Source organism: Lissotriton helveticus, chromosome 6 (genome assembly GCF_964261635.1).
Source record: "Lissotriton helveticus chromosome 6, aLisHel1.1, whole genome shotgun sequence".
Lineage (NCBI taxonomy): Eukaryota > Metazoa > Chordata > Amphibia > Caudata > Salamandridae > Lissotriton > Lissotriton helveticus.
In genome coordinates this window covers 650,160,264-650,181,116 of record NC_136067.1, presented here as the reverse complement: position 1 = coordinate 650,181,116, position 20,853 = coordinate 650,160,264, and the positions used below count along the sequence as shown (strand labels likewise).

The 20,853-nt window shown below is 42.2% G+C and overlaps 1 protein-coding gene across 1 annotated transcript in view; it reads right to left on the bottom strand.

Moving 5' to 3' along the window:
- Positions 1-20,853, bottom strand: part of LOC144762435 (dynein axonemal heavy chain 5-like) — a 1,437,549-nt gene that overhangs the window by 101,528 nt on the left and 1,315,168 nt on the right. The window contains exons 99-102 of the mRNA XM_078647616.1: positions 12,604-12,820; positions 5,132-5,317; positions 3,705-3,902; positions 2,684-2,785 (exon numbers count right to left, since the gene is read on the bottom strand). Of these exons, the coding sequence (XP_078503742.1) occupies positions 2,684-2,785; positions 3,705-3,902; positions 5,132-5,317; positions 12,604-12,820 (703 nt within the window). The remainder of the gene's footprint in view (positions 1-2,683; positions 2,786-3,704; positions 3,903-5,131; positions 5,318-12,603; positions 12,821-20,853) is intronic.

Genomic DNA, 20,853 nt, shown 5'->3' with positions numbered 1-20,853 from the left:
GTAACTTTTGTTTGAGGCTGGCAGAACAGTTAGGCGCCAGTTTCTACAACAGCTTTTGCACTGGAGCAATGCAGAAATATGTAAGTTGTCCACAGAAGACCTGCCCATCAGCTAGTACAGTTCTTGATAGTAGACTAATCAGTAACCTTAAACAGAGGCAAGAGCGACAGCGAATAATGTTGCAAGACCCATTCTAGACACAAACTATATGATTACACCAGTAGACCGCCACCCTTGAGAAAAAACATCTTTAACTCGGATTAGACAGATTACTTAGAATGCAAATACTCTCAAGAAGTAAGATACTCACAAGCCTATTTCAAATAGAACAGCTTTGCTACATAGAGCTTTAGATTTTGTTTGGGAGAAGACGAACATGTTATATTTTTTCATGAGCAATTATTATGAGAGAATAGCTCTTTTGATGTTCAATGTCCTCTTCTCTCACATAGCACTGCGAAGTGAGTAGTTGATTTTCTCTCAGAAAACGGTCAGCTGCTTCTCAAGGGAGTTATAAGCCAAGCTGAGCTCAATTTACAATATTTTCGATATTATTGTCAACACTCCATTCTGTGCATATTAGTTGGCCATACTTGCCGTTTGTGGGCATTTTTGGTAACATTCTAGCTATCCCTGGTGAAGTAGTGGCCTAGTCTTGACATACTGTGGCCTTTTGTGGTGATGTTCTGGCTGTCATTGGTATACTAAATGGACCATCCTTGTGATATTGGAGGAATTCCTGGTAAAAATCTGCCTATCCAAGGCATAATAAGGGTTTATTCTTGAACTTTTTTGGCAACAGATTGGCTATTAATGACTTAACAGAATCTCATTCATGCCATATTGTAGGCATTTTGTACAGCATTCCGACAATCCTTGCCATAATAGTGACCAGCTCTTGCCAAATTGTGTGCTTTCGCAGGCCTAGGAATGCTCCTCCTTCAATATACGTGTGATTCTTGACAAAATTCACAGATTTCCCTGGCATAACAGTTGCCCAACCTAAGTTTATTGTAGCCATTCACATCGTTTTGTCATTTTGTGGCAAGATGTTAGTGTAAATCGTTGCCAAGTGATGAGAATTCCATGTATTTATTTGATGTTGCTGATAAATGAACATGCAAAACATTCTCTCTCAGTTTGTAACAGTAACAAATGTGAGTGCTTGGCAAAAATGAGAAGCTGATGAAACCCTAGTATGTAATGAAAATGACACGACCAGTCGGGTGGGGGGGATTGAAGGGTATTTATTTTAAATTAAAATTTTATATTTCATAAAGAAATGTTGTAGCTTCTGAAAAATGGTAAGTTCATGTTTTGCACTAAATAATTGTATTCATGAAAATATACAAAACTAAAATTCAGGATAAAATTCATGCTGATTTCGGGCTAGATATAGCTGATTTTAATGCATTGGTACCAGAGGGCACATACTGCTTCAGTTGTTATGTAATGACTAGTTTGGAAGCATTTCATCATGCACTCCGAGATAGCTTTTATGAATTTATCATTGTTTATGCCTGAGGATTGAGCACGTAAGATTTGTGTAACCTGTCTGTTGTCATATGCTGTGATTCCTTTGCACTTAAGCAATTGCACTGCTGTATGAGCCTGTAAGATGTATCTAGCCTTGCCATCTACGGCCTAAGACTTTGAGATTTGAATAAAGTTAGATGTGGACACCCTGTATCTTCCAAGTAGATTTTCAGTCATACTATATGACTGAAAACAGTAGGTTTTCAGTCATAATATATGAATGAAAATCTACTTGGAAGGAGCAGGATGAAAGAAAGAGGTGCATGTAACAATGTATAACAAGAATTTCTTAACTTTTCTTAACTAACTAAAATACACATACCCATTTAATCAATTTTAGGGTCATTTGCTGTGAAAAATCCACAATTTGCCATATCTCTTTCTAAAGTTTCTTGAGTGAAGGTAAGGCCCAATGCCCCTGGAGATGGTAAAGCTCGCCTGCTACCTGCTGAAAGTAATGGTATGTCACTGGAAATGTTCATCAGTGCCCTTCAGGACCTCTTTTAAAAAATGTATGTAAACATTTTGTTATAAAATGCACTCTTTGGCCCTGTAAGATTTGGATTTTTTTCTCAGGAGGTCTTTCTGCCTTCCTGCCTAGCAACCCTACAGTTGAAGACCATCTACCCCCCCCCTCCCCACCCCAAAACCCGTGAAGATGCCTGCAGGAAGTCATGCTTGCCTTCTTCAATTGCAAGGTCAGTTCAAATTGTGTAAGCAATTTACACCAAACAATGCTTCCCGGCGGCCACTATCTTCAAATAAAATGTGTGAGCCACTTTCAATTGTAAATCTCTACACCATATCCTACCCTGCTATATACACAGTGTTTCAAGTCCTCTGGACCACCCCGCCTCTGCCATTACTTGCTAACAAGCAGGTGCTGCACCACTGATAAACATGAACATATAGTGGAAAGCAGCACTCTCTAGAAGCATCTCATCTAAAGTAGGTCTTTATTTTTTATTATTATATTTTATTTTCATCGGGTGAAGTCTGCCATCTGGCTCAAGCACGTCTAATGGCATCAAACATCAGCCAGCTTGACAAAATACACATATGATACAGCAAAAGAGGAGCCACCATCTGGTATCTGTCATTACGTGTGAATGAGCACAGTAACTGTTGAGTCCACAGAGGTTCTTACTTCTGAAAGTAGGTATCTGATTGCCGTCCATGACACAGCCTGTCCTCCACTGGTCAACTCCTGCTCCTCTTTGAACTCCTGTGCCAGAAGCTGCAGACCTTCCTAAATCAAATTTGAAACAGAAAGCAGTAAATGTTAAAAAACAGCACTCACTAATAGATTTCAACATAGTCTTTAGTATAATGAAAGCTATCCGTCAGGGGTTCTCTAAATTGTTATCTAACGATTATTCAATTTCATCTTGATGCAGTTAACCACTAGTAAGCTCCCTCTCAAACATGGATGGATTTTATTTAAATTACTTCTCATCACAGGAATTATGAGAAGCACAACCTAAGCAGGGCGCGTGCATATTTAAAATGAATGGCGAAAGAATGTGGGAAGAATGCATATTGCTGTACAACGGTTGCCTATTCCTTAGTCACTGAAGGAATGCAGGGCAATATTCTCCTCCTTAAGCCTGCATGCCCTGCAGAAATATTGTATAAATATGTCCTTTTTGCTTAACCGCTGGCAGTCCTTGAACATTACAACCGCTTCGCCGCGGCGCAAATTCTGCCGTGTTGCGCCGGATTTTGACGCGTGCGCAGATCCGTCCGATGGACATGTCCATAAACCCAGGTTTGGGATTGAAGTCCCGAACGGCGGATAGGAGAAAAGGTTCCTACTATTAATTAAATTTGAATAGTTTTCAAATTTTTTAGTTTGTGGAAGGCCTTCGTACTGGGTTTGCAGTCCTGTGTGGATTAATACATCAGATCTTTCTATACTTTAATCCTAACAACCTCAACCAATTTTTGGGATTACTACATGAGTGTATCATAACACTCACATTAACACTAATGTGGACAATGCACACTATTAATATGATGTTTACATTACCTCCAAACCACATTATTTCCTGTAATCCTTATTACTACCTTTCACACTTTTAAACGGGCTAGTTCATAAAGATTTAAACCCCTATATATTTATGTTAAAGATCCTTTCATTCCTTTCTAAAATGGAGTTACAAACTTACCGTGAGTTCGGTGCATCCAAACTGCAGCATGTCTCTGTAGTTCCACCCAGCAGTTATTCCAAATTCTGTCCTTAACCTTATGGCACAATGGAGGAAACACATGTTGTGCAGGATTGCTGGCCATTCAGGGCGCTTACTCAGACTAAGGACTGTAGGGTCAACAAAGCGCCACGACTGGATTAATCCACCCTTTATGCTCTGCAAAGCAAGACATGAGAAGATGAATGTATTTATATAATGAAGTGTTCGCTTCAGGCACATACTTCAACGGCTGGTCGAAATTTTAGATACGCCAGTGTAATTTCACATAATTTTGGTGATTCTGTAACGCCAAATTTCAGAAATGATGCTGTCATGCCACATCACAAACTTACGTGCTGTGCGCTGCAAAAAATTTTATGCGATTGCATGGGAACTACACAAATGCCAAACTGCAAGTGGCTGGTGTTTGCAGTTCTTGTGTCAGTTGAAATAGTTTTTGTACGAAATGCGCCCTTGCCTCCAAAATAGATGCAAGGATGCAGTTCAAATTAATAAACGCAATAATACCGGTTTTAAATTTTGTGGAAATCTGCATTTTTTCGCATAATATTTACTGTAGTTTGAACAGTTATGCTAATGAAAACTATACAAATTTCACACAAACCCTTATTTCTTCCTGTATCTTTCTGTAATGGAAATGAAGGTGCAGATACTTAACACCCTTCACTGTGACTACTTCTGTCTTAGAAGTCTAAGCAGGAAAGGGAAAAGACTCCAGACATGTTTCATACATCATCTGAGAATACAGAGGCTCTATACTTTCCCTCCTCATCATCTCATAGTCAGTAACTAATTACACTTGCAAATGACACCATTAATGGTTTACAAAACGAAAACATCTAAATCTGTTACAAATAAGCAACCTCAAATGCATCAAAACGTATCCCTTTTCATGTAGACAGTGTACTGCGGAAACAAAATAAATGTTGGCACTGGGGGGGCGGCCTATACTTAATCCAACCATTGGTTTTTGTTCCAGAAACATTAGGATGTCAGCCTGATTGTTTTCTCCAGTCTGATTCACTGGCCTTCAACCAATTAAATGTTCTCCTTACGTTCAGGCTAATTGAATTGGTCATTGAACAGCTATTCATAACACCTGGGGGCACATCTAGCCCATCTTGACTCGTTTTGTGATGAAGAAATGGCTGCACATGAGGTGGGCTAGCACAGCACCAGGAATCTCAAATTAGCATTCTGCCTGCCATTGCCTCTGTCCTAGAATGGCGATGCAGATCCTGGAAATGTTTGTTTCAACGAGTAATCCACTCTGTCATGATAACTTGGAAATAGGAGTTCTGTGCAATTTTGCTATTGATTAGTTAGTTGAAATTGATTCTAGACTCTGCGTTTTTGTCATGGTATAATGACTTGGCTATAATTACCTTTGGCATATCCACAACGATTTTCACTGTGTAATGGAGAAGCCGCACTGGTAACAGAGGACTAGCCTGAACTGATATCCAGAGATGGAAGTTCTTGTCTGGATTTTTGTTGTCCTTGATAATCTCTTCCAAGGATGTCATCAATCTGGTGGAATTTTGGATATTCTCCAGTACGACCCAAAAACCCTGTATGGGGAAAGGGAACAAAGCATGTTAGGCTCAGCTTCTCTTCTTTTGTTTAGGTGTCTGCGTGTATCAATGAGTGTAAATCGTGAGTTTTAACGCCAACTAGAAATACACTGTGGTCTCCTGACCAAAATATTGTATTTACTCAATATGCACAAAGTGAAATTAGCATTCGGTATTACACACTTATAATGATAGTATAACCTACATGAAGCATCGTTGTCGAGCCACAGAAAGTAAAGCACAACAACGAGAAGGAAACCAACGTCTGTATGCTACCTCTACTCTTCTCCACCTTAACTCCTTTCCTTTCCTTCCCCCTTTCTCCACACCCCTCTCCGCTTACGGAGACTGTGGATAGGGGAGCAGCTTAGCATGTACATGGTGACAATGTGTTGCCAGCAACACAGGCAGTCTGGAAGGCCACACTGCAACTACAAGCGGTGATGACTATATGTTATATGTTGTAAAAACAATAAAAACTATTTTGAAATTAAAAAAAAGAAATATTGCCATTCAATATATTTGACATTAGAAAATCCGATATATCTCAAAAAAGGATATACTTCTTAAGGGTTACAAACAATGCGGGTGACCATTGGCCTTCACAAATAAATTATACTACAGGATGCTATCTGGCACACTACCCAAATCTCACATTCACAATTGTAAACAGTGCAGATCTAAGACCTCAAAACATTATCGTTAATGTGAAGACTTACGTTGTGATTTCAAAATGCATACTTCATAGCAGATTCACACATTTCACATTACTTTTTTGTTATGTGTTTGATAGAGAACTGCGAGAGGTAAATCTCTCTAGGTCAGGTACATAATGTAGCATTATTTGCAAGCAATCTCCTTTGTTTTGTGAACAACTCTTCGGTCATTGTGGGAGCCATATGTTTTCGTTTGTCACAGGCTCACAATTGTCACAAAAGTGCCCGTAAACGTAAAAACAAAAATGCAAAACCTTCCTTTGTTAACGGTCTGTGTTCCTGTTGGGCCGAACAAAACGTGGCAGAGATTCAGGCAGCAGAGGTGTGTTTACTTCCTCACCTACCTACTGTGTATGATGTCATCACGTCCTGCGGCAACCGCCTTCAGCGCAGCTCCCAAAGCCTGTAACATGCAGCTTGTCATCTCTGTCTCATCCTCCCGCAGTCTAGAGAAAGGACTAGGACACACCAAGGTACGGAGGTGTCCTCCTTCGGCAGCCTTTTGAGGTTTCCTCAATTAAGTCCCTCATGTGGCCCCTTGGCATACAGTCCCTCTGATAAGCACCCTCTCCACAAAATGGTGTAACCTATACCAATATGTTGCGTCCCCTGCAGAATGAAGCCTTTGACAATCTCCTGGGGTTCAGGTTATGACCTGGGCTCTCACTGACATCTGGGCATCATAGTATCCAGGGCAACGACTGGCATCTAGGCATAATGTTGCTAACTCCCACCACCACTGTGCGCCATGTTGCCCAGGGCTGGAAGTGGGCCCCGGGCCAGAGACCATGCCCCTGCTCTTTGGTAACTGGATCCCCTTCAGCATCCTGGATATAGCCAGCACCAGCCTTTTGGGCTCCCTCTGCTTGCATCCTGTGCCCACCATGACATCCTGAACCGCACAAAATATTTGCCCTTTGGCATGCTTCAGTATAATACGGACATGCTGGAGGAAATGTTACGAAGGAGGGAATGTGGAGGGGTAGGTCAGAGCTACTGCAGCCCCCTCCATCTGGAAGTACTGGAAGTAAGTCTGCAAGGAGCAACAACAGGGTATAACAGCTCCAGTGGAGGGAGGACCCTCGCTTGCTAGGTGCGTGCTTATTTTAGGTAGAGGTAGCAGAACACCCAAGCTTAGGCCCTTGCTTTGGGCAAAAATGCCACAAACAAAATACAAGCGTGACACAAAGTTTACTGTTTTAGTGCAACTGTATTCTCTATTGCCTATCACAGTATCCTGGAGGATCTGATCATTTACTTAAAATCGAAGGACCTGAATGTTATTTGCCTCTGGGAACTGGTGCAATTGTGCAGTCCTTAGTTGAAGGTTTGATTTTTTTTGAGTATCTCATACAGTGAGTCACCTGGGTTCTGATATCATCAGCTTTGGGTCTTTCTATTGCCATATAATATCAGTTTTGGTACAAGATGAACCATGTAGATGTGGAACGATGGAACCATCTGAACGTTTCATGGTCGGAAAGACCACCAGCGTTACATTGAACTTCTTGCCCAAACTAGTAAGACTCTTACAGCTCTTGCCCTTGTAGTACCAACCATGGAAGATCCTCCTTTTCACATGGAAACACATAATGACAAAATGAGAATTACTAATGTTTATGCATAACAGGGGCTTACAGTTCACAACATAGAAAGCTATGTTTTCACAATGCACCTTGTCACAATTTGTTTTAATGGTTGACTCCTAAATCGGCTAATACATAACTGACGATGGAAAGTGAGCATTGACCTCTCCTCTCTCAGTCCCTAATACAACTCACTAACATTGATAGGTGCAAAAACCCACCGGTGTTAATGGCTTCCCAAAAGTGAGGAGTTGTTGGGAAAAGGATTTGAAACCCTTTGGGACGTCTTCACTGACCACTCTTTTTTGGGAATATAGATTTCTCTCCGGATCTTCATGACATCAGTTTTGAAGTTAGAAACAAGAAAATTAATATGCTTGGCCAACCCTAATCTGAAAGTGTCCCTTTGAATAGCGTTCAACGCACTCTGAAATAGCGAGGTGCAGATATGCCTATCATTGGCAATGGATTTCAGACTCATCAGACCATGGTTTTGGATCACAAACCCTTACACCAACTGAAACACAAGTTAATTAAGGGATAGCATATTTTTGCAAACTTCTAGGGAAAATGCTACCTCTGGAAGCCTCTGACATACAAAATCACAAAATCATCAGAAACCTCTTAGCCTAATATGTGGAACCTACATCACAGCCAAGGCCTGGAACAAGCTCCTTGTGAACATCAGACGCTCCGCCACCTTGCACACGTTCACGAAGGCCATCAAGACCTGGCTCTTTGACTGATCGGGAGCTGCTTCCCTCCCCTCCCTAGCGCCTTGAGACCCTCACGGGTGAGTAGCGCGCTATATAAACCCCCTGATTGATTGATAGGTCTTTATATTGTACACAAATTAGGAAAAATGCTTACAACGTATGGTTGAATGGTATACTCCCAACGAGCTTGGACACATATTCCCTAGGTTAGGGCATCATTATGCGGGCCCCAATTATGACTGAGGAAGAGTGATATCAATTGATTATATTCTGCTCTCCCTGGTCACAAGGGGCCCATGCTCCCTCACCCAGAATTTCTGGGTGCACGAACACGAGCGGCCGATTATACTTTCCAGAAAATCCAGCCAGTAAAACTTGCGCTGATCAGGTAGCAGTTGCATGCACTAGGAAAGCTTAGCCCATGACTTAGTCCCTCCTATATTTACTACACACAATAGCACACCCTAGTATACATTCAATGACTCAGAACAGAATACAAGAAGCTGTAAATACAGCATAAATATTTTTTAAATGCTTGGCAACAGATTTTAGAAGAGAAAAATAATAAATGGCGCAATAGTCCGTGAATAAAGCGCTCACACTCAGTCAAAATGTAAGTGTACAGACTAAAACTCCAGTATCACGATTGTAATAACAAAAAAAAAAATCAATAATTTTGCAGACGTTTGCTCCAATTGATTATTATAGCAGGCAATGGCTCAAGGAGCTGTAAGCCAATGGTGTTTTGACCAGTGATCATTAAGACTACAGAGCTAAGCAATGGCGGAGAAAAAGGAGTCAAGAATCCTGACTCTTGAAGAAACAGTGGGAATGTGGTGACCCTAATGTATCAGCAGTATGAGTAGAATCCCACAAATTATAATGATAGCCGTGGGGCACTTACAGGCAGCCGAAATAAATTAGCAGCAAGTATGAGCGCAGAGCACTTTTTTCACACACAAATGTAAAATATGTTGTTAAAAATAAAAAACATTTCTTTTGTGTTTACACCCTGTTGTATTCTGTTCAAACTGACTCACTTAACCCAACATAATTATGTTTGATGTATTTTCATTAAATGTTGATGTGTGTATCCATTGCCTATTTACTACATAGGAATCATTGTGTTGCCCTTCCTAGTACAAAGGGGAAACATGCACTATTGATACCCGCAAGCCCTCAGCTTGCTTTGCCCCTGGCATCCTTCTGACCCCTCTGCTCCTTGGCACCCTTCCCAACTCTCTGCCCCAACCTCCACAAGCACCTGCTCCCCTTTACCACCTTCTTAAAGAAGTTGGAGTTGGGAATTGGGATGTCAATCCACAGGAAATTGCAAAGCCTGTACCTAACCTGACCTAAAAAAAACTTGGCCCATATGATTGTGCATATATATAATCAAGGAGGAGGGAGAAAGAAGAATCTGAAATCCATTCAGCTTCCTTACCGTGTTACAAAAAAATCAAGAGGGGAACGGATCACTTGTCCTGCGTAATCAGGGTTTTCAATTTTTCGTTCAGTGTACCAATAAAAAACCCTCATTCACGTACAGAGGATGGCATTGGCGGTATATCTTGATTCTCTGCCTGACTCTTAAAAAAATTATTCTTTTTTAGAATTTCTCATCTGTTAGTAGTTCAGCGCACTGTTGGTCGTATCCTTCTTTGCTCAACAGGACAATTCCTCCGCCTTTATCTGCAGGATTAATCACGACTTCTCCATCGTTTCGTAGTTCGTCGAGTGCACGTTGTTCTGCCTTTGAAATGTTCATGAAAGGTTTTCTGGTGTTATCTTTCAGGCCATCTGTCTCCTTCATTTCCGCCGGTTCGAAGGCTAGTATCTCGATTGGGATCTGGTTATTCAGAGGGCAGAATTTTGATTCTTGGCGTAGTGTTGTGTCTCCATCCAGGATACAATCCTCCTGATTGTTGAAGAATGCGTTGAGTTTAAGCTTTCTACAAAATTCAGCCATCTCACACTGTAATTTGAAGATGTCCAAGGTTGGTGTTGGGACATAGCCTAATCCGTTGTTGAGGACTTTTTCTTGTTCTTTCCTGAGGATTTTATCCGTTAGGTTGATGATGAGGGTGTTGTGCTTGTCCCTGGTTTGGTTCCTGTCATGCTCCTGGTGTGGACCTGTCGTTCCTGGTCTGTCCAGGTTACTCCTTTCCATCTGGTTCTCTGGTTCATCTGGCCTCTCCCTAAAAAAGAAGTCCTTTGTGTGTAATTTTGGCCCATCTGAGGTGTCATGTGGGGTCCCATTGTTGGTGGACCTTGATAGTACGGGTTCATCCAACTATGAAAGTTGGGATTGAATGGCTGGAAGGGCATCCCTTGTGGTTGGTTGCCAATTTATGGTGTGTGCCACATATTAGGTCTGCGGCGATTCGGCCGTCTGTTCTGTCCTCGATTTCTTCTTTTTGTGTATAACTTGTCACCACTATAATCGGAATTGAGTTGTTATCTGAAACATTATCTTGGGCTTTGAAGTCTTCTGAAGTGTATGGGTGTATACGTACCAGCAAGAACTTTTTTAAATCTTTCCCCAGGTTTTTGGAGGAAGCATGAGAACTAACCCTACGATGATGCTGTTACGTTTTTAAGAGTCAGGCGGATAATCAAGATATACCGCCAATTCCATCCTCTGTACGTGAATGAAGGTTTTTTATTGGTACACCGAACAAAAAATTGAAAACCCTGGTTACACAGGACAAGTGATCCGTCCCCTCTTGATTTTTTTTGCCATATGATTATACCCCATTCTGTGAGGTTTAACTCATAATTGCTCAGTGTGTTCATGCATGTTACCAGTGTTTACGGGTGCAGAGTTTGCACCACACCAGTATTGTACAACTCGTAATCAGGCAGTTTGTTTATGATGGTGTGTGAAGACAGACATTATCTATCACATTTGGTAGGGTGTGATCTCATTCAGCTCTTCTGAAAGGAAATGAATAATAAAACTGATCTATCAATTAAGTGGGACCACTGTGTTTGCCTCATGAGCCATGTTGATGACAATTGATAGCTTATGCTTAATTCCAACATGGGTATTTTGGTCACACACTTCATGGTGGCAATCAACCTCACTACAGCCCATTATTGGAAATTTAGGCCATCTTCACCCTTGACTTTGTGCTGCCAGTAGCTTGAATCTAGACTGGCTGATGAGGAGTGAAACCCCAAAACCAGTCCCAGTATGCTTTGTCTGGTCCAGGGAGGGCCTGGCAGTTCGGACTGGACTGTTCCCATGGGAAGCAGGGTCAAGACTGATTTGCGTATGCTGGGCCAAACTGAGGTGGTGTGGTGAACAAAAGAACAATGGATTTAACCTAGATCTCCAGCCATCATCTTGTTGTGTTTACCACTGTGTTTACCTCGTGAACCATGTTGATGACCATCCATAGTTTACGCTCAATTCTAACATGGGTATGTTGGTCATGCACTTCCTGGTGGCAATCAACATCAATATGGCCAATTACATAACCAATTAGTAGGAATATAGGTGATCCTCATCCTTGACTTTGCGGTGGAATAAATGTTGGTCTGTGCTATCTAATATTCCAGCTTCCACTATAGATCGGACTTGACATTTCTCGGCAGGTTGATATGCCCCTTCTTAATTATATGGAGAAGGACAATTCAGACAACTTTCTGCTTCTGGTAAACCTACACGTGTCTAAATTGACCCTATAATTAATTGAATGAAATTTGGCCTCAAATGGTATTTGTTTCCGTGCAATCATGTACACCCTCTCTTTATTTAGCTTTAATGTTTCCTATTGCTATCCGCTATCCTTTCATATATTATAAATACAACTACATTATTCTTCACATGTAACATCTGCAATCATTTCATAACCATCAACTTTGACAGTTTTTTCTTTTTTCCCTGAATGTTGTTACTTTAGTGCTTGGTATTTTTGCTACATCTTGAATAAACTATGCATTCTGGCAGAAACATAAAGCTACTCTATGGTTATATATAGTCTTTTGAATACCTTAAAAAAAAAAAACTTGAAGGGTACAGTCAGATTGTTTTTTGTTGATCTGCGGTGGCCGTCCTCTGCAAGGGGCTCCAGATCAAGGGGGGACTTAAAAGTGTTTTTGGCAAATTTGTAATGGTTATCTTTTAAATCCATGGCTAGTTGAAGTATCAGTTACCTTGAAAACAACACTGTTTAGTGACTGTGACAACACTGTTCAGAAAAGACAGGACAATCTGGTTGTTTATTGTGATAGTATTGTGATTACAGCTGTTTCCATACCTCTGACATTCCCTGCAGTAGTAATTCTTTCACCTTCTTCTCTGTCTCTTCTGTGTCAGTGATTGGAAGCACAATAGTTTTGTGGTTCCTCCTTCTGGCCAAGTCCAAGACAAGTCTGCGTGCGATGCAGCTGTCTGTGCTGTAAATCAACATGGAAGGCTTCTGAGGAGACATCAGAGCCATGCTCTGAAGATCCACGGTGAACTCTGCCGTGTACCTATGTGAGAGATGGTAAAATCGATAGAAGGCGAATTTAAATGAAATCAGTTTACAAAACAAATGCTGCATTGTATAGATTTGACAACAGTAACACTCATGCTATTTGATCCTCCGTGATGTGGCCCCAGAAATTTCAAATTCCGACTACTTTTATTTAGGTGGATTGTGCAATTATATACAGCCGAAATGGGCACCGAACTTTGAGAAACTAAGTTTCTAGGGGATTTGAGACTTTCTTTGGTTTTTCAAAACTTCCAACCAAAATCAGCAGTGCCTCGATTTTTAAAGCACAGGGATGTGCCCTGTGTAGTGCCAGCGCATGCAACCTGCCACCATGTTGCAATGGTGCTTGCGCTGCAGGGGCGATTGTTTATGTGCACGAATGGACACCTTCCTACACATAAAAATAGTTCATGGCGATTTGCATGTGTGCTGCAGAATGCCAAAAGAGCAAATAACAAGGAGAAATGAATGATTCCTCCTCGTATCACCATTCTAATGCCTGATAAATTATGGCATTAGAATGGCACTGTTTTGGCGGTGCCTCAGCCTTATAAATCTGGGGCAGCGTCAAGAAGCAATGGGTGTTGCTGTGGAACGCCCACAGCAACACCCATCACATGCCCCTTTTCCACATAGGACTGCGGCAGTAAGGAGCATATTTACAAGGTGGCATTAAGCAATGTTATGTGGCTTAGCGTCAACTTGTAAATACAGTGCATAGCGATACACCACCGGAGTCTAAAAAAAAAGTGATGCTTCGTTGACAATTGGGGCTTCTAAATATGCTGTGAGGTGTGTAACTTTGATTTTTTTTTTAAGAAAGCCTTGAAAACATCGCTTTTTAATCAATAGGCTTACCAACCCCCACTCACCCCTCCCAATCTGTTAGGCCCTAAATAATCCTCTTAGTTTCTTTTGTTTTCCCCGTTTGCGTGTTTCCGTTGCTGGCAGAGCTTAGAAGCCTATATACATTTTCATTTCATTACATTTTACAATAAGTGGTGTCTACTTCTGGATTCATAATATCAACTGGAAGCTATGATAAGACGATACATTGTGTGTGCACATGCAAGCTTATATTTATTTATTTATTTATTTTAAAGGTTTTATATAGCGCGAACAAGAAGGAGAAGTGCAATAGCATAGCTATTTTTATTAAAAAATACTAACATGGGGTAGGATCACCCTGACGTTGTCATTCGATATTTTAGAGCATGCAATAACGTTTTTACTACTTATCCATTCAAAACTACTTGGAAAGAAATGTTTATGCCGCCAAAGCAATGTATTTTTAATTGCGCCTTTCTCTCACATGTACTCTAGAAGTGCTTATCGGCACATCAGAAACTTGCGTGCTCTGCTGGTGGAGAAGCACTTGCTTGGGGGTGAGGGGGCTAGCCCACTGGAGACACCACCTTGGTCGGCGCTCCAGTTGCTCAAAGACTAACACTATATAATGAAGGCCGGGCGCGGTTGCACTGCTGGTGCGCCTTTGGCGAATGTTACCAGGGGCCAGAAGCCCTGGCTCTCTAACTTCAAATAAATGTATCTACTCTTCCACCCCATTGCGGGCTCTTAGGGGAACCACCAAGGTAGAGTGCCTCCACTCAATTGATCTCTACAACGAGAAACTGCAATGCAGGATGTGCTCTATCTCGTCCCTTCTCATGCCACACACGAAGATCACCAGTAGCAACACAACTAACTGGTGCATGTAGATGATTAACTGTAGATCTCTGCCCGCTCACAAATGTGATCTCTTCTCCTTTCTAGGGGAAAAAAACCTGGCGTCATTTTCCTGGCTTCACGCAGAAGCTGGACCAGATATTATCCAAGCCCTGCCTTCAGGCTACCACATACACCAACGAGATAGACCAGATAGGAAGGGAGGGGGAATTGCTATCCTTTTCAAAGAAGCATTTAAATGCCCACACTAACATATTCCCCTCGCTGACTGCAAAAGTATGGCATTTGCCTACTCCCTGACTCCTACCTACACCTTTCCCGGGGTGCTCCTCCTTTGACCCTCCTGCCCATCTAGCCACTATGCCCAAGCCCTTCCGAATATAATACCTAGCCAGGCTCTCAATAAGTTAAACTTCACATTAGTGGATGACTTCAAAATTCATTTAGAAGAGCCAGCAGGCCCACTAGCTGCAGGGATTCTGAATGATATATTAGCCTTACAAATGGCCCAAAGCGTTCCAGCTCCCACACATGAGAAAGAGCACTTGCTCGACCCCATCTTTTCAAACGACCCTCACCTCTAAGTTTTGAACCCCTTATCAGTAGTGTGGTCAGACCACCAGCTAATCCCCTTCCTTGTGAACCCTCCAAGTTGCAGCCCCCCGTACATTCACTTGGAGAGACCGCAGCTAGCCAAAATGTATTTTCAATAAGTGGAGACTGGGCCTCAGGGGATCCAGACCTGATCTGGGTGAGGACCCACAGATCGCGGATGAACACATCATTCCTATAAAAGCTCTCACATGGCACACCAAGACCAAATCTGCCCCTTGGTATACCCCCCATCGCCTGATGTTAAAAAAGGCTTGGAAAGAAAGTGGAAAGTAAATGGAGGAGAGATTATGTTGAACTCAGTGCATCAGAATATAGAAACTCCAGTTGCGGCTTGTTGCCCTACTGCTTTGAAGCAGCGAAAAATGAAATGATAATAACTTGCTGTTATTATCACTTTATTTTGTCCTGGTTCAGCATCTTGGCTGGGCAGGTGGCGCATCTCTGCTCCCAGAGCAGGGCAGGGGAGGAGTGGTGGGCACACTGAAGTGTGCATGATGCTCTGACAGGCCCTCTTGGGCCAGCCAAACAGGCATGCACACTTAGCATGTTATCCACCCAGCCTGCATTACAGTCTGGGGGGAGAACATGCCAAGGCCCCCAGTACCCATCTGAGCGCCGAACCACAGCGCTCAGACCAATCACAATGCTGCATTGCAGCGTTGTGATTGGCTCAGAGGAGCCTGGATGTGCTTCCTGTTCGGTGACTTTTGCCAATGGAAGAGAGACTACGTGGGAGAGATGTGGCAGGAGGTAAGTGTATTTTTCTTTTTTAAGACCTCCTTACCCCCTTGCCCCACCACCCCAGATGCATGCCGGCCACCACTGAGAGAGTCCATGAGGCGGTATCACTCTGAAATCAAAAAGGCGCAAGTAGCCTACTATGAAGCAAGGATCAGCAGCGCCTCCAATGCCCAGCCTGAAATGTTCCAGATTGTGGAAGCACTTATGGAACCCAAATCCTACAGCATCCTTCATGACCCCTCTGCAACAGGCTGCAATGGCCTTTCAAGTTTTTTTTTAAAAAGATCACTGATATCTACCTCACATTCCCTGAACCTAGCAAGGATCTCAGTCCCAGTCCCAGTCCCAGTCAAATCACCAATAACCAAACAGTAGAGAAAATCGGCTGGGTGGACTTCCCCAATCTCACCTGTGATAGCTTTACACTTTTATTCAGTAAAGTCAAATCAGGTTCCCCTTTTGACCCAGCTCCACCACACATTCTTGCTAGTGCGGCTGAAATCACTTTTCCGGTGATATTGGAAATGGCCAACCTATCTCTTGCATAAGGAATAGTGTCACCCACCAGGAAACATGCCATGGCCAAAGCCCTTCTTAAAAAACCCAGCCAGGACCACCTCTGCCCAGGAAACTATTGACCTATTTTTTTGCTGCCTGCTCTGAGTAAATTGATAGAGAAACATGTAAACCAGCATCTCTTGGATTTCTTAGAAAAAAAACAATACCGTTCACCCCACCGAGACTGACTTACGCCCTAAGCACAGCACAGAAACTGCCCTGCTTATGGTAGTAGAGGAGTCAAAAATGCTGCTTGACCGAGGAGGCATGGCGGCCATCATCATCCTTGACCTTAATGTAGCATTTGACACGGTGAACCATGACCTCCTCATCACAGAACTCACAGTGCAGGTGTTGAAGGCATGCCACTAAAAAGGCTTACCTCCTTCTTGAAGGACTTTCCAAATCTCGGAAAGCTCCTGCTCATCATACATCTTTCTATTGAGATGCGGAGTTCCGCAAGGCTCGTCCCTGAGTCCCGCAGGGCTCGTCCCTGAGTCCAACGCTCTTTAATATCTGTTACACCCGGCACCATTGGCATGAGTCTCCTCTGCATTTTTTGCCTTGCCTGTGTTTTTGCTGTATGTCAGACTCCGTTTTGCTGGTCTAGATGCTTTGGGCACTTTGCCTCTGCTGTTCAGTGCCAAAGTGCGAGTGCTCCCTTTATAAATTACTGTTATGGATTGGTGTTTCTATGATTGGCTATATGATTTACTAGCCAGCCACTAGTACAGTACACCGTGTGTGCCTTGTGCCTGTAAATCAAATGCTGCTGGTGGGCTTGCAGCACTGATTATGCCACCCACAGTAGCAGCTTGTAAATGTAATTCTGGCCTGCCATTGCAGAGCCCGTGTGCAGTTCTGACTGCTAAGTCGACTTGGCAAGTGCACACACTTGCCAGTCCCTAAACCTCTCCTTTTTTTACATATTAGTCACCCCTAAGGTAGGCCCAAGGAACCCCTGTGGGCAGGGTGCATTGTATGTGAAAGGTAGGACATGACCTGATGTGTGTGGCATGTCCTGATAGTAAAATACTGCCAATTTAGTTTTTCACTATTGCAAGGCTACTGTTCCCATAGGGCAGAATAGGGAGTTTGTTTATAACATCTTATAAACACAACTGACCCTGGGAACAAGGTAGAAAAATAAAGTTTAGGATGCCTGAACTCAGAATGTTAAAGTGCATCTTTTAGTGAGGGTGATTTTTACATTCTGTTTTTGAAAATACCACTTTTAGAAAGTAGGTATTTTCTTGCCTAACCATCCACTGTGCCTCTGCTAGGTTTGTGTATTACATGTCTGGATTTTGGATGATAGGGACTGGAGAGGGGCAGTGGCTCCAGAAGTCTGATGAGTCAGGGCTGGGCTGAATAGACCTGGGCTGCATTTGGAGTAGGGGAGGAGATTTCCTTTCACCTGAATGGGCCTGGTCTGCCTTCAACAATGTTGTCTCCACCTCCTGCTAGGAAGCTGCACCAGTGAGGGTAGAACTGGTTTTGGCTGGGTACAGACACTCTCTGCTTCAGAGAACAAAGGATTTTAGTGTATAAAAAGAGGGGCCCAGACTTTTAGATCACTTCTGGGAATCAAGAGGAACCTTTGCCAAGGAGAGGTGCCGGAGAAGCTGAGAAGGAATATGTTGTATTCTCTCAACTTATGTTTTGCTCTGTAGTGCATAATAAATGCCTTATAACCTTTCATTGGTTTCCTAACTTCATTTACATCACATTGATCCCATCAGAATGCAGAGAGCTAACTGACTAGGCAGAACACAGTGGAAAATGACATCATCAAATTGGAATGTCAAACTTAAAGTGATAGAGCAAAACATAAGTTGAGAGAATACAACATATCCTCTTCCCTTCGTATGGAAGAAGCAGAAGAAAAAAAAACAAGATATAAGCACTACAGAGGGAGTGAAACTCTTCTGGTGAGAAAAGAACCACGCGAATAATTTTATTTTGGACTACATAAAAAGAAAAAAGGAAATTCAGATTGAAGAAGGGAGCTCATTCTGAAAGAAACTCACTGAAGATATTGTCAGGATGACAATTGTATTGGTGTATTACTAAGATACAAAATTGAACAGCTACTCGTATTCCAAGTAATCTACAACTGATGAGAACTATACTCTTCACAACCTGAAAACAAAGAACCACATCTCCGTGTGCAAACTCCAAGAATCACTGTTCAAGCGCAAGTTAACTCAAGCTTAAAAAGAAAGAAATCGTCACTCCAGCTAAACATGCGGTGAGTGTGTTTGTGAGACTTCTCATTTTTACCCTTGTGGATACCCATGTCAAAAGGGTGAATTTCTATTTTTGTTTTCAATTTCTAATCGATCGGTTACCTGAGATCGATTTTGGGACTTCGTTTTACTAACTTATCAAATGTCTCGAAAGAAACTGTATTGATTAACTTGTTGCATTTTTTGAACAAGCGCCGAGCATTTTTTGAAAACCCGCACGAGCCAGACAACACGAGCTGCATCGTAAAGAAGAAGACTTACTTCAGAGCGTCCTTCTTTGCCGAACAGAGTCTTTATCACGTCACACAGGAAGGTGAGCAAGCGTCAGGCGCCAGACAGCGTCAATCGTACAAGTGGCAGCGGAGATGACGCAAATACGCTACGTAAACTCCAGGCGCCATCTTTGATTCAACACTTGTTACTAGGCAACCCCGGTAACACGTTACAAGACATCGCTAACGCTAACGCTGACTACACTCCCCAAAGAATTACTGCGTTTTTTTTTTTAAACTTAGCGTTGCACATTTTCAACGCTGCATGTTGCCTTATTGTCACAGATCAAACCTGTGGATCAAACCTGTGTTTACTGCTCAAGCTCAACTCAAGTAAAACGAACACGGTAAGCTTTTTACACAACAAGCAGTGGCTAGTGCAATTGATATTATTAAAAAGAAAAAAGAAAAGAGATTACTTTAGTTACATGAACTGAAGCATTAAGAGAGGAGCAGTGTAATTGACATTATTAAAAAGAGAGAGTGCAAAGTTTACTTTGGTCATTTTTAAGTGGAAGATTAAGACATTGTGAGGAGCATTCCAGTTGAATATATATAACATATAAGAATACAGTGCATACAGGGCCAAATAAAAATAAGATGGAGAATCTAAATGTTATAGTACCTCCCATGTTTCTACAAACAACTGGGGATCCACCCATCGAGTGGGATGAATGGATAGACATTTTCGAGAACTATTTAGAAGCACTTGATGGAAAGGATTTTAGTGCAACTAGAAAGAAAGCCCTGTTATTAAGCGCTCTAGGCAAGGAAGGCCAGCGTTCCTTTAAATATCTTCCAGTAGGATTAAATCAAGATGGGAGAGCAATAACCAATGTGTATACTGAAGCAAAAGCTCGCATGAAGAAGCAGTATGCAAAGGAAGTAAATATTGTTATGGCCAGGCATAAATTTTACACTCAACCCCAGAGGAACGAAGAATCAGTAGACCAATTCGTAGCTAGGTTACGAGAACTGTCCATTAAATGTAGTTTCGGAGAGATAAGAGACGAAATGATACGTGACCAGCTGATAGTTCAATGTCGCAATAAAAAGATGCAGGAAAAACTGTGGGCCGCAAAAAAACCCGACCCTACAAATGGCCATTGATATAGCGAAGGTAGTTGAAGAATCGAATGCATGTATGAGAGAGATGGAAAAGAGAGATAATGGGAAGGAAAATATTCAAGGGAATGGTGTTTCTTGTGTTGAACAAGATGAAGTTGCTGCTGTGAACAGAAAAAGTGTAGAGTTGAGCGAAAGAGGTCCGAAGAAATACAACAATACAACAATGGGTTTCCAGGAAGTGACAGGAACAGATATCAAGGAAGGATGTGTAGTAGGTGTAGAAGCACTTTTCATAACTCAGATTTTAGGAGATGTTTTGCTATTGACAAGGTCTGTAGGAAGTGTGGGAGGAAGGGACATTTCTCCAAGATGTGCAGGGGAGGAAATACAGATAAAGTAGCTGTTGTAGAAAACAGGGAAATAGTGAGAGATGTTGTTGGTGTTGAGGGTGCCAACAAAATATTGTGCTTGGATGAGGAAGGGGTCAGTGAAGGTGAGCCCGGTAGAAGGTTCAGGCCCAAAGCCCAATTTCTTATTGATAAGATAGAGACCCAGCTGATGGTCGATCCAGGGTCATTGTGGACGATCATTCCCAAGGACATGTATTTAGAAAATTGGAAAGATGTGCAACTATTGCCTAGTGATATTAGTCCTTGTGGTTACCAAGGTGAGAGCATAGATGTAATTGGGTTCATGGTATGTGTGATATCATTTAAAGATCGTTCCGTCAAAGGGAAGGTGTATATATCTAGGTCAGGCCCAGCAATTTTGGGATGGGGGCAACAGTATGACCTTGGTATAATCATTAATCCCAGGGCAGCACAACAGGTGATGGTTGT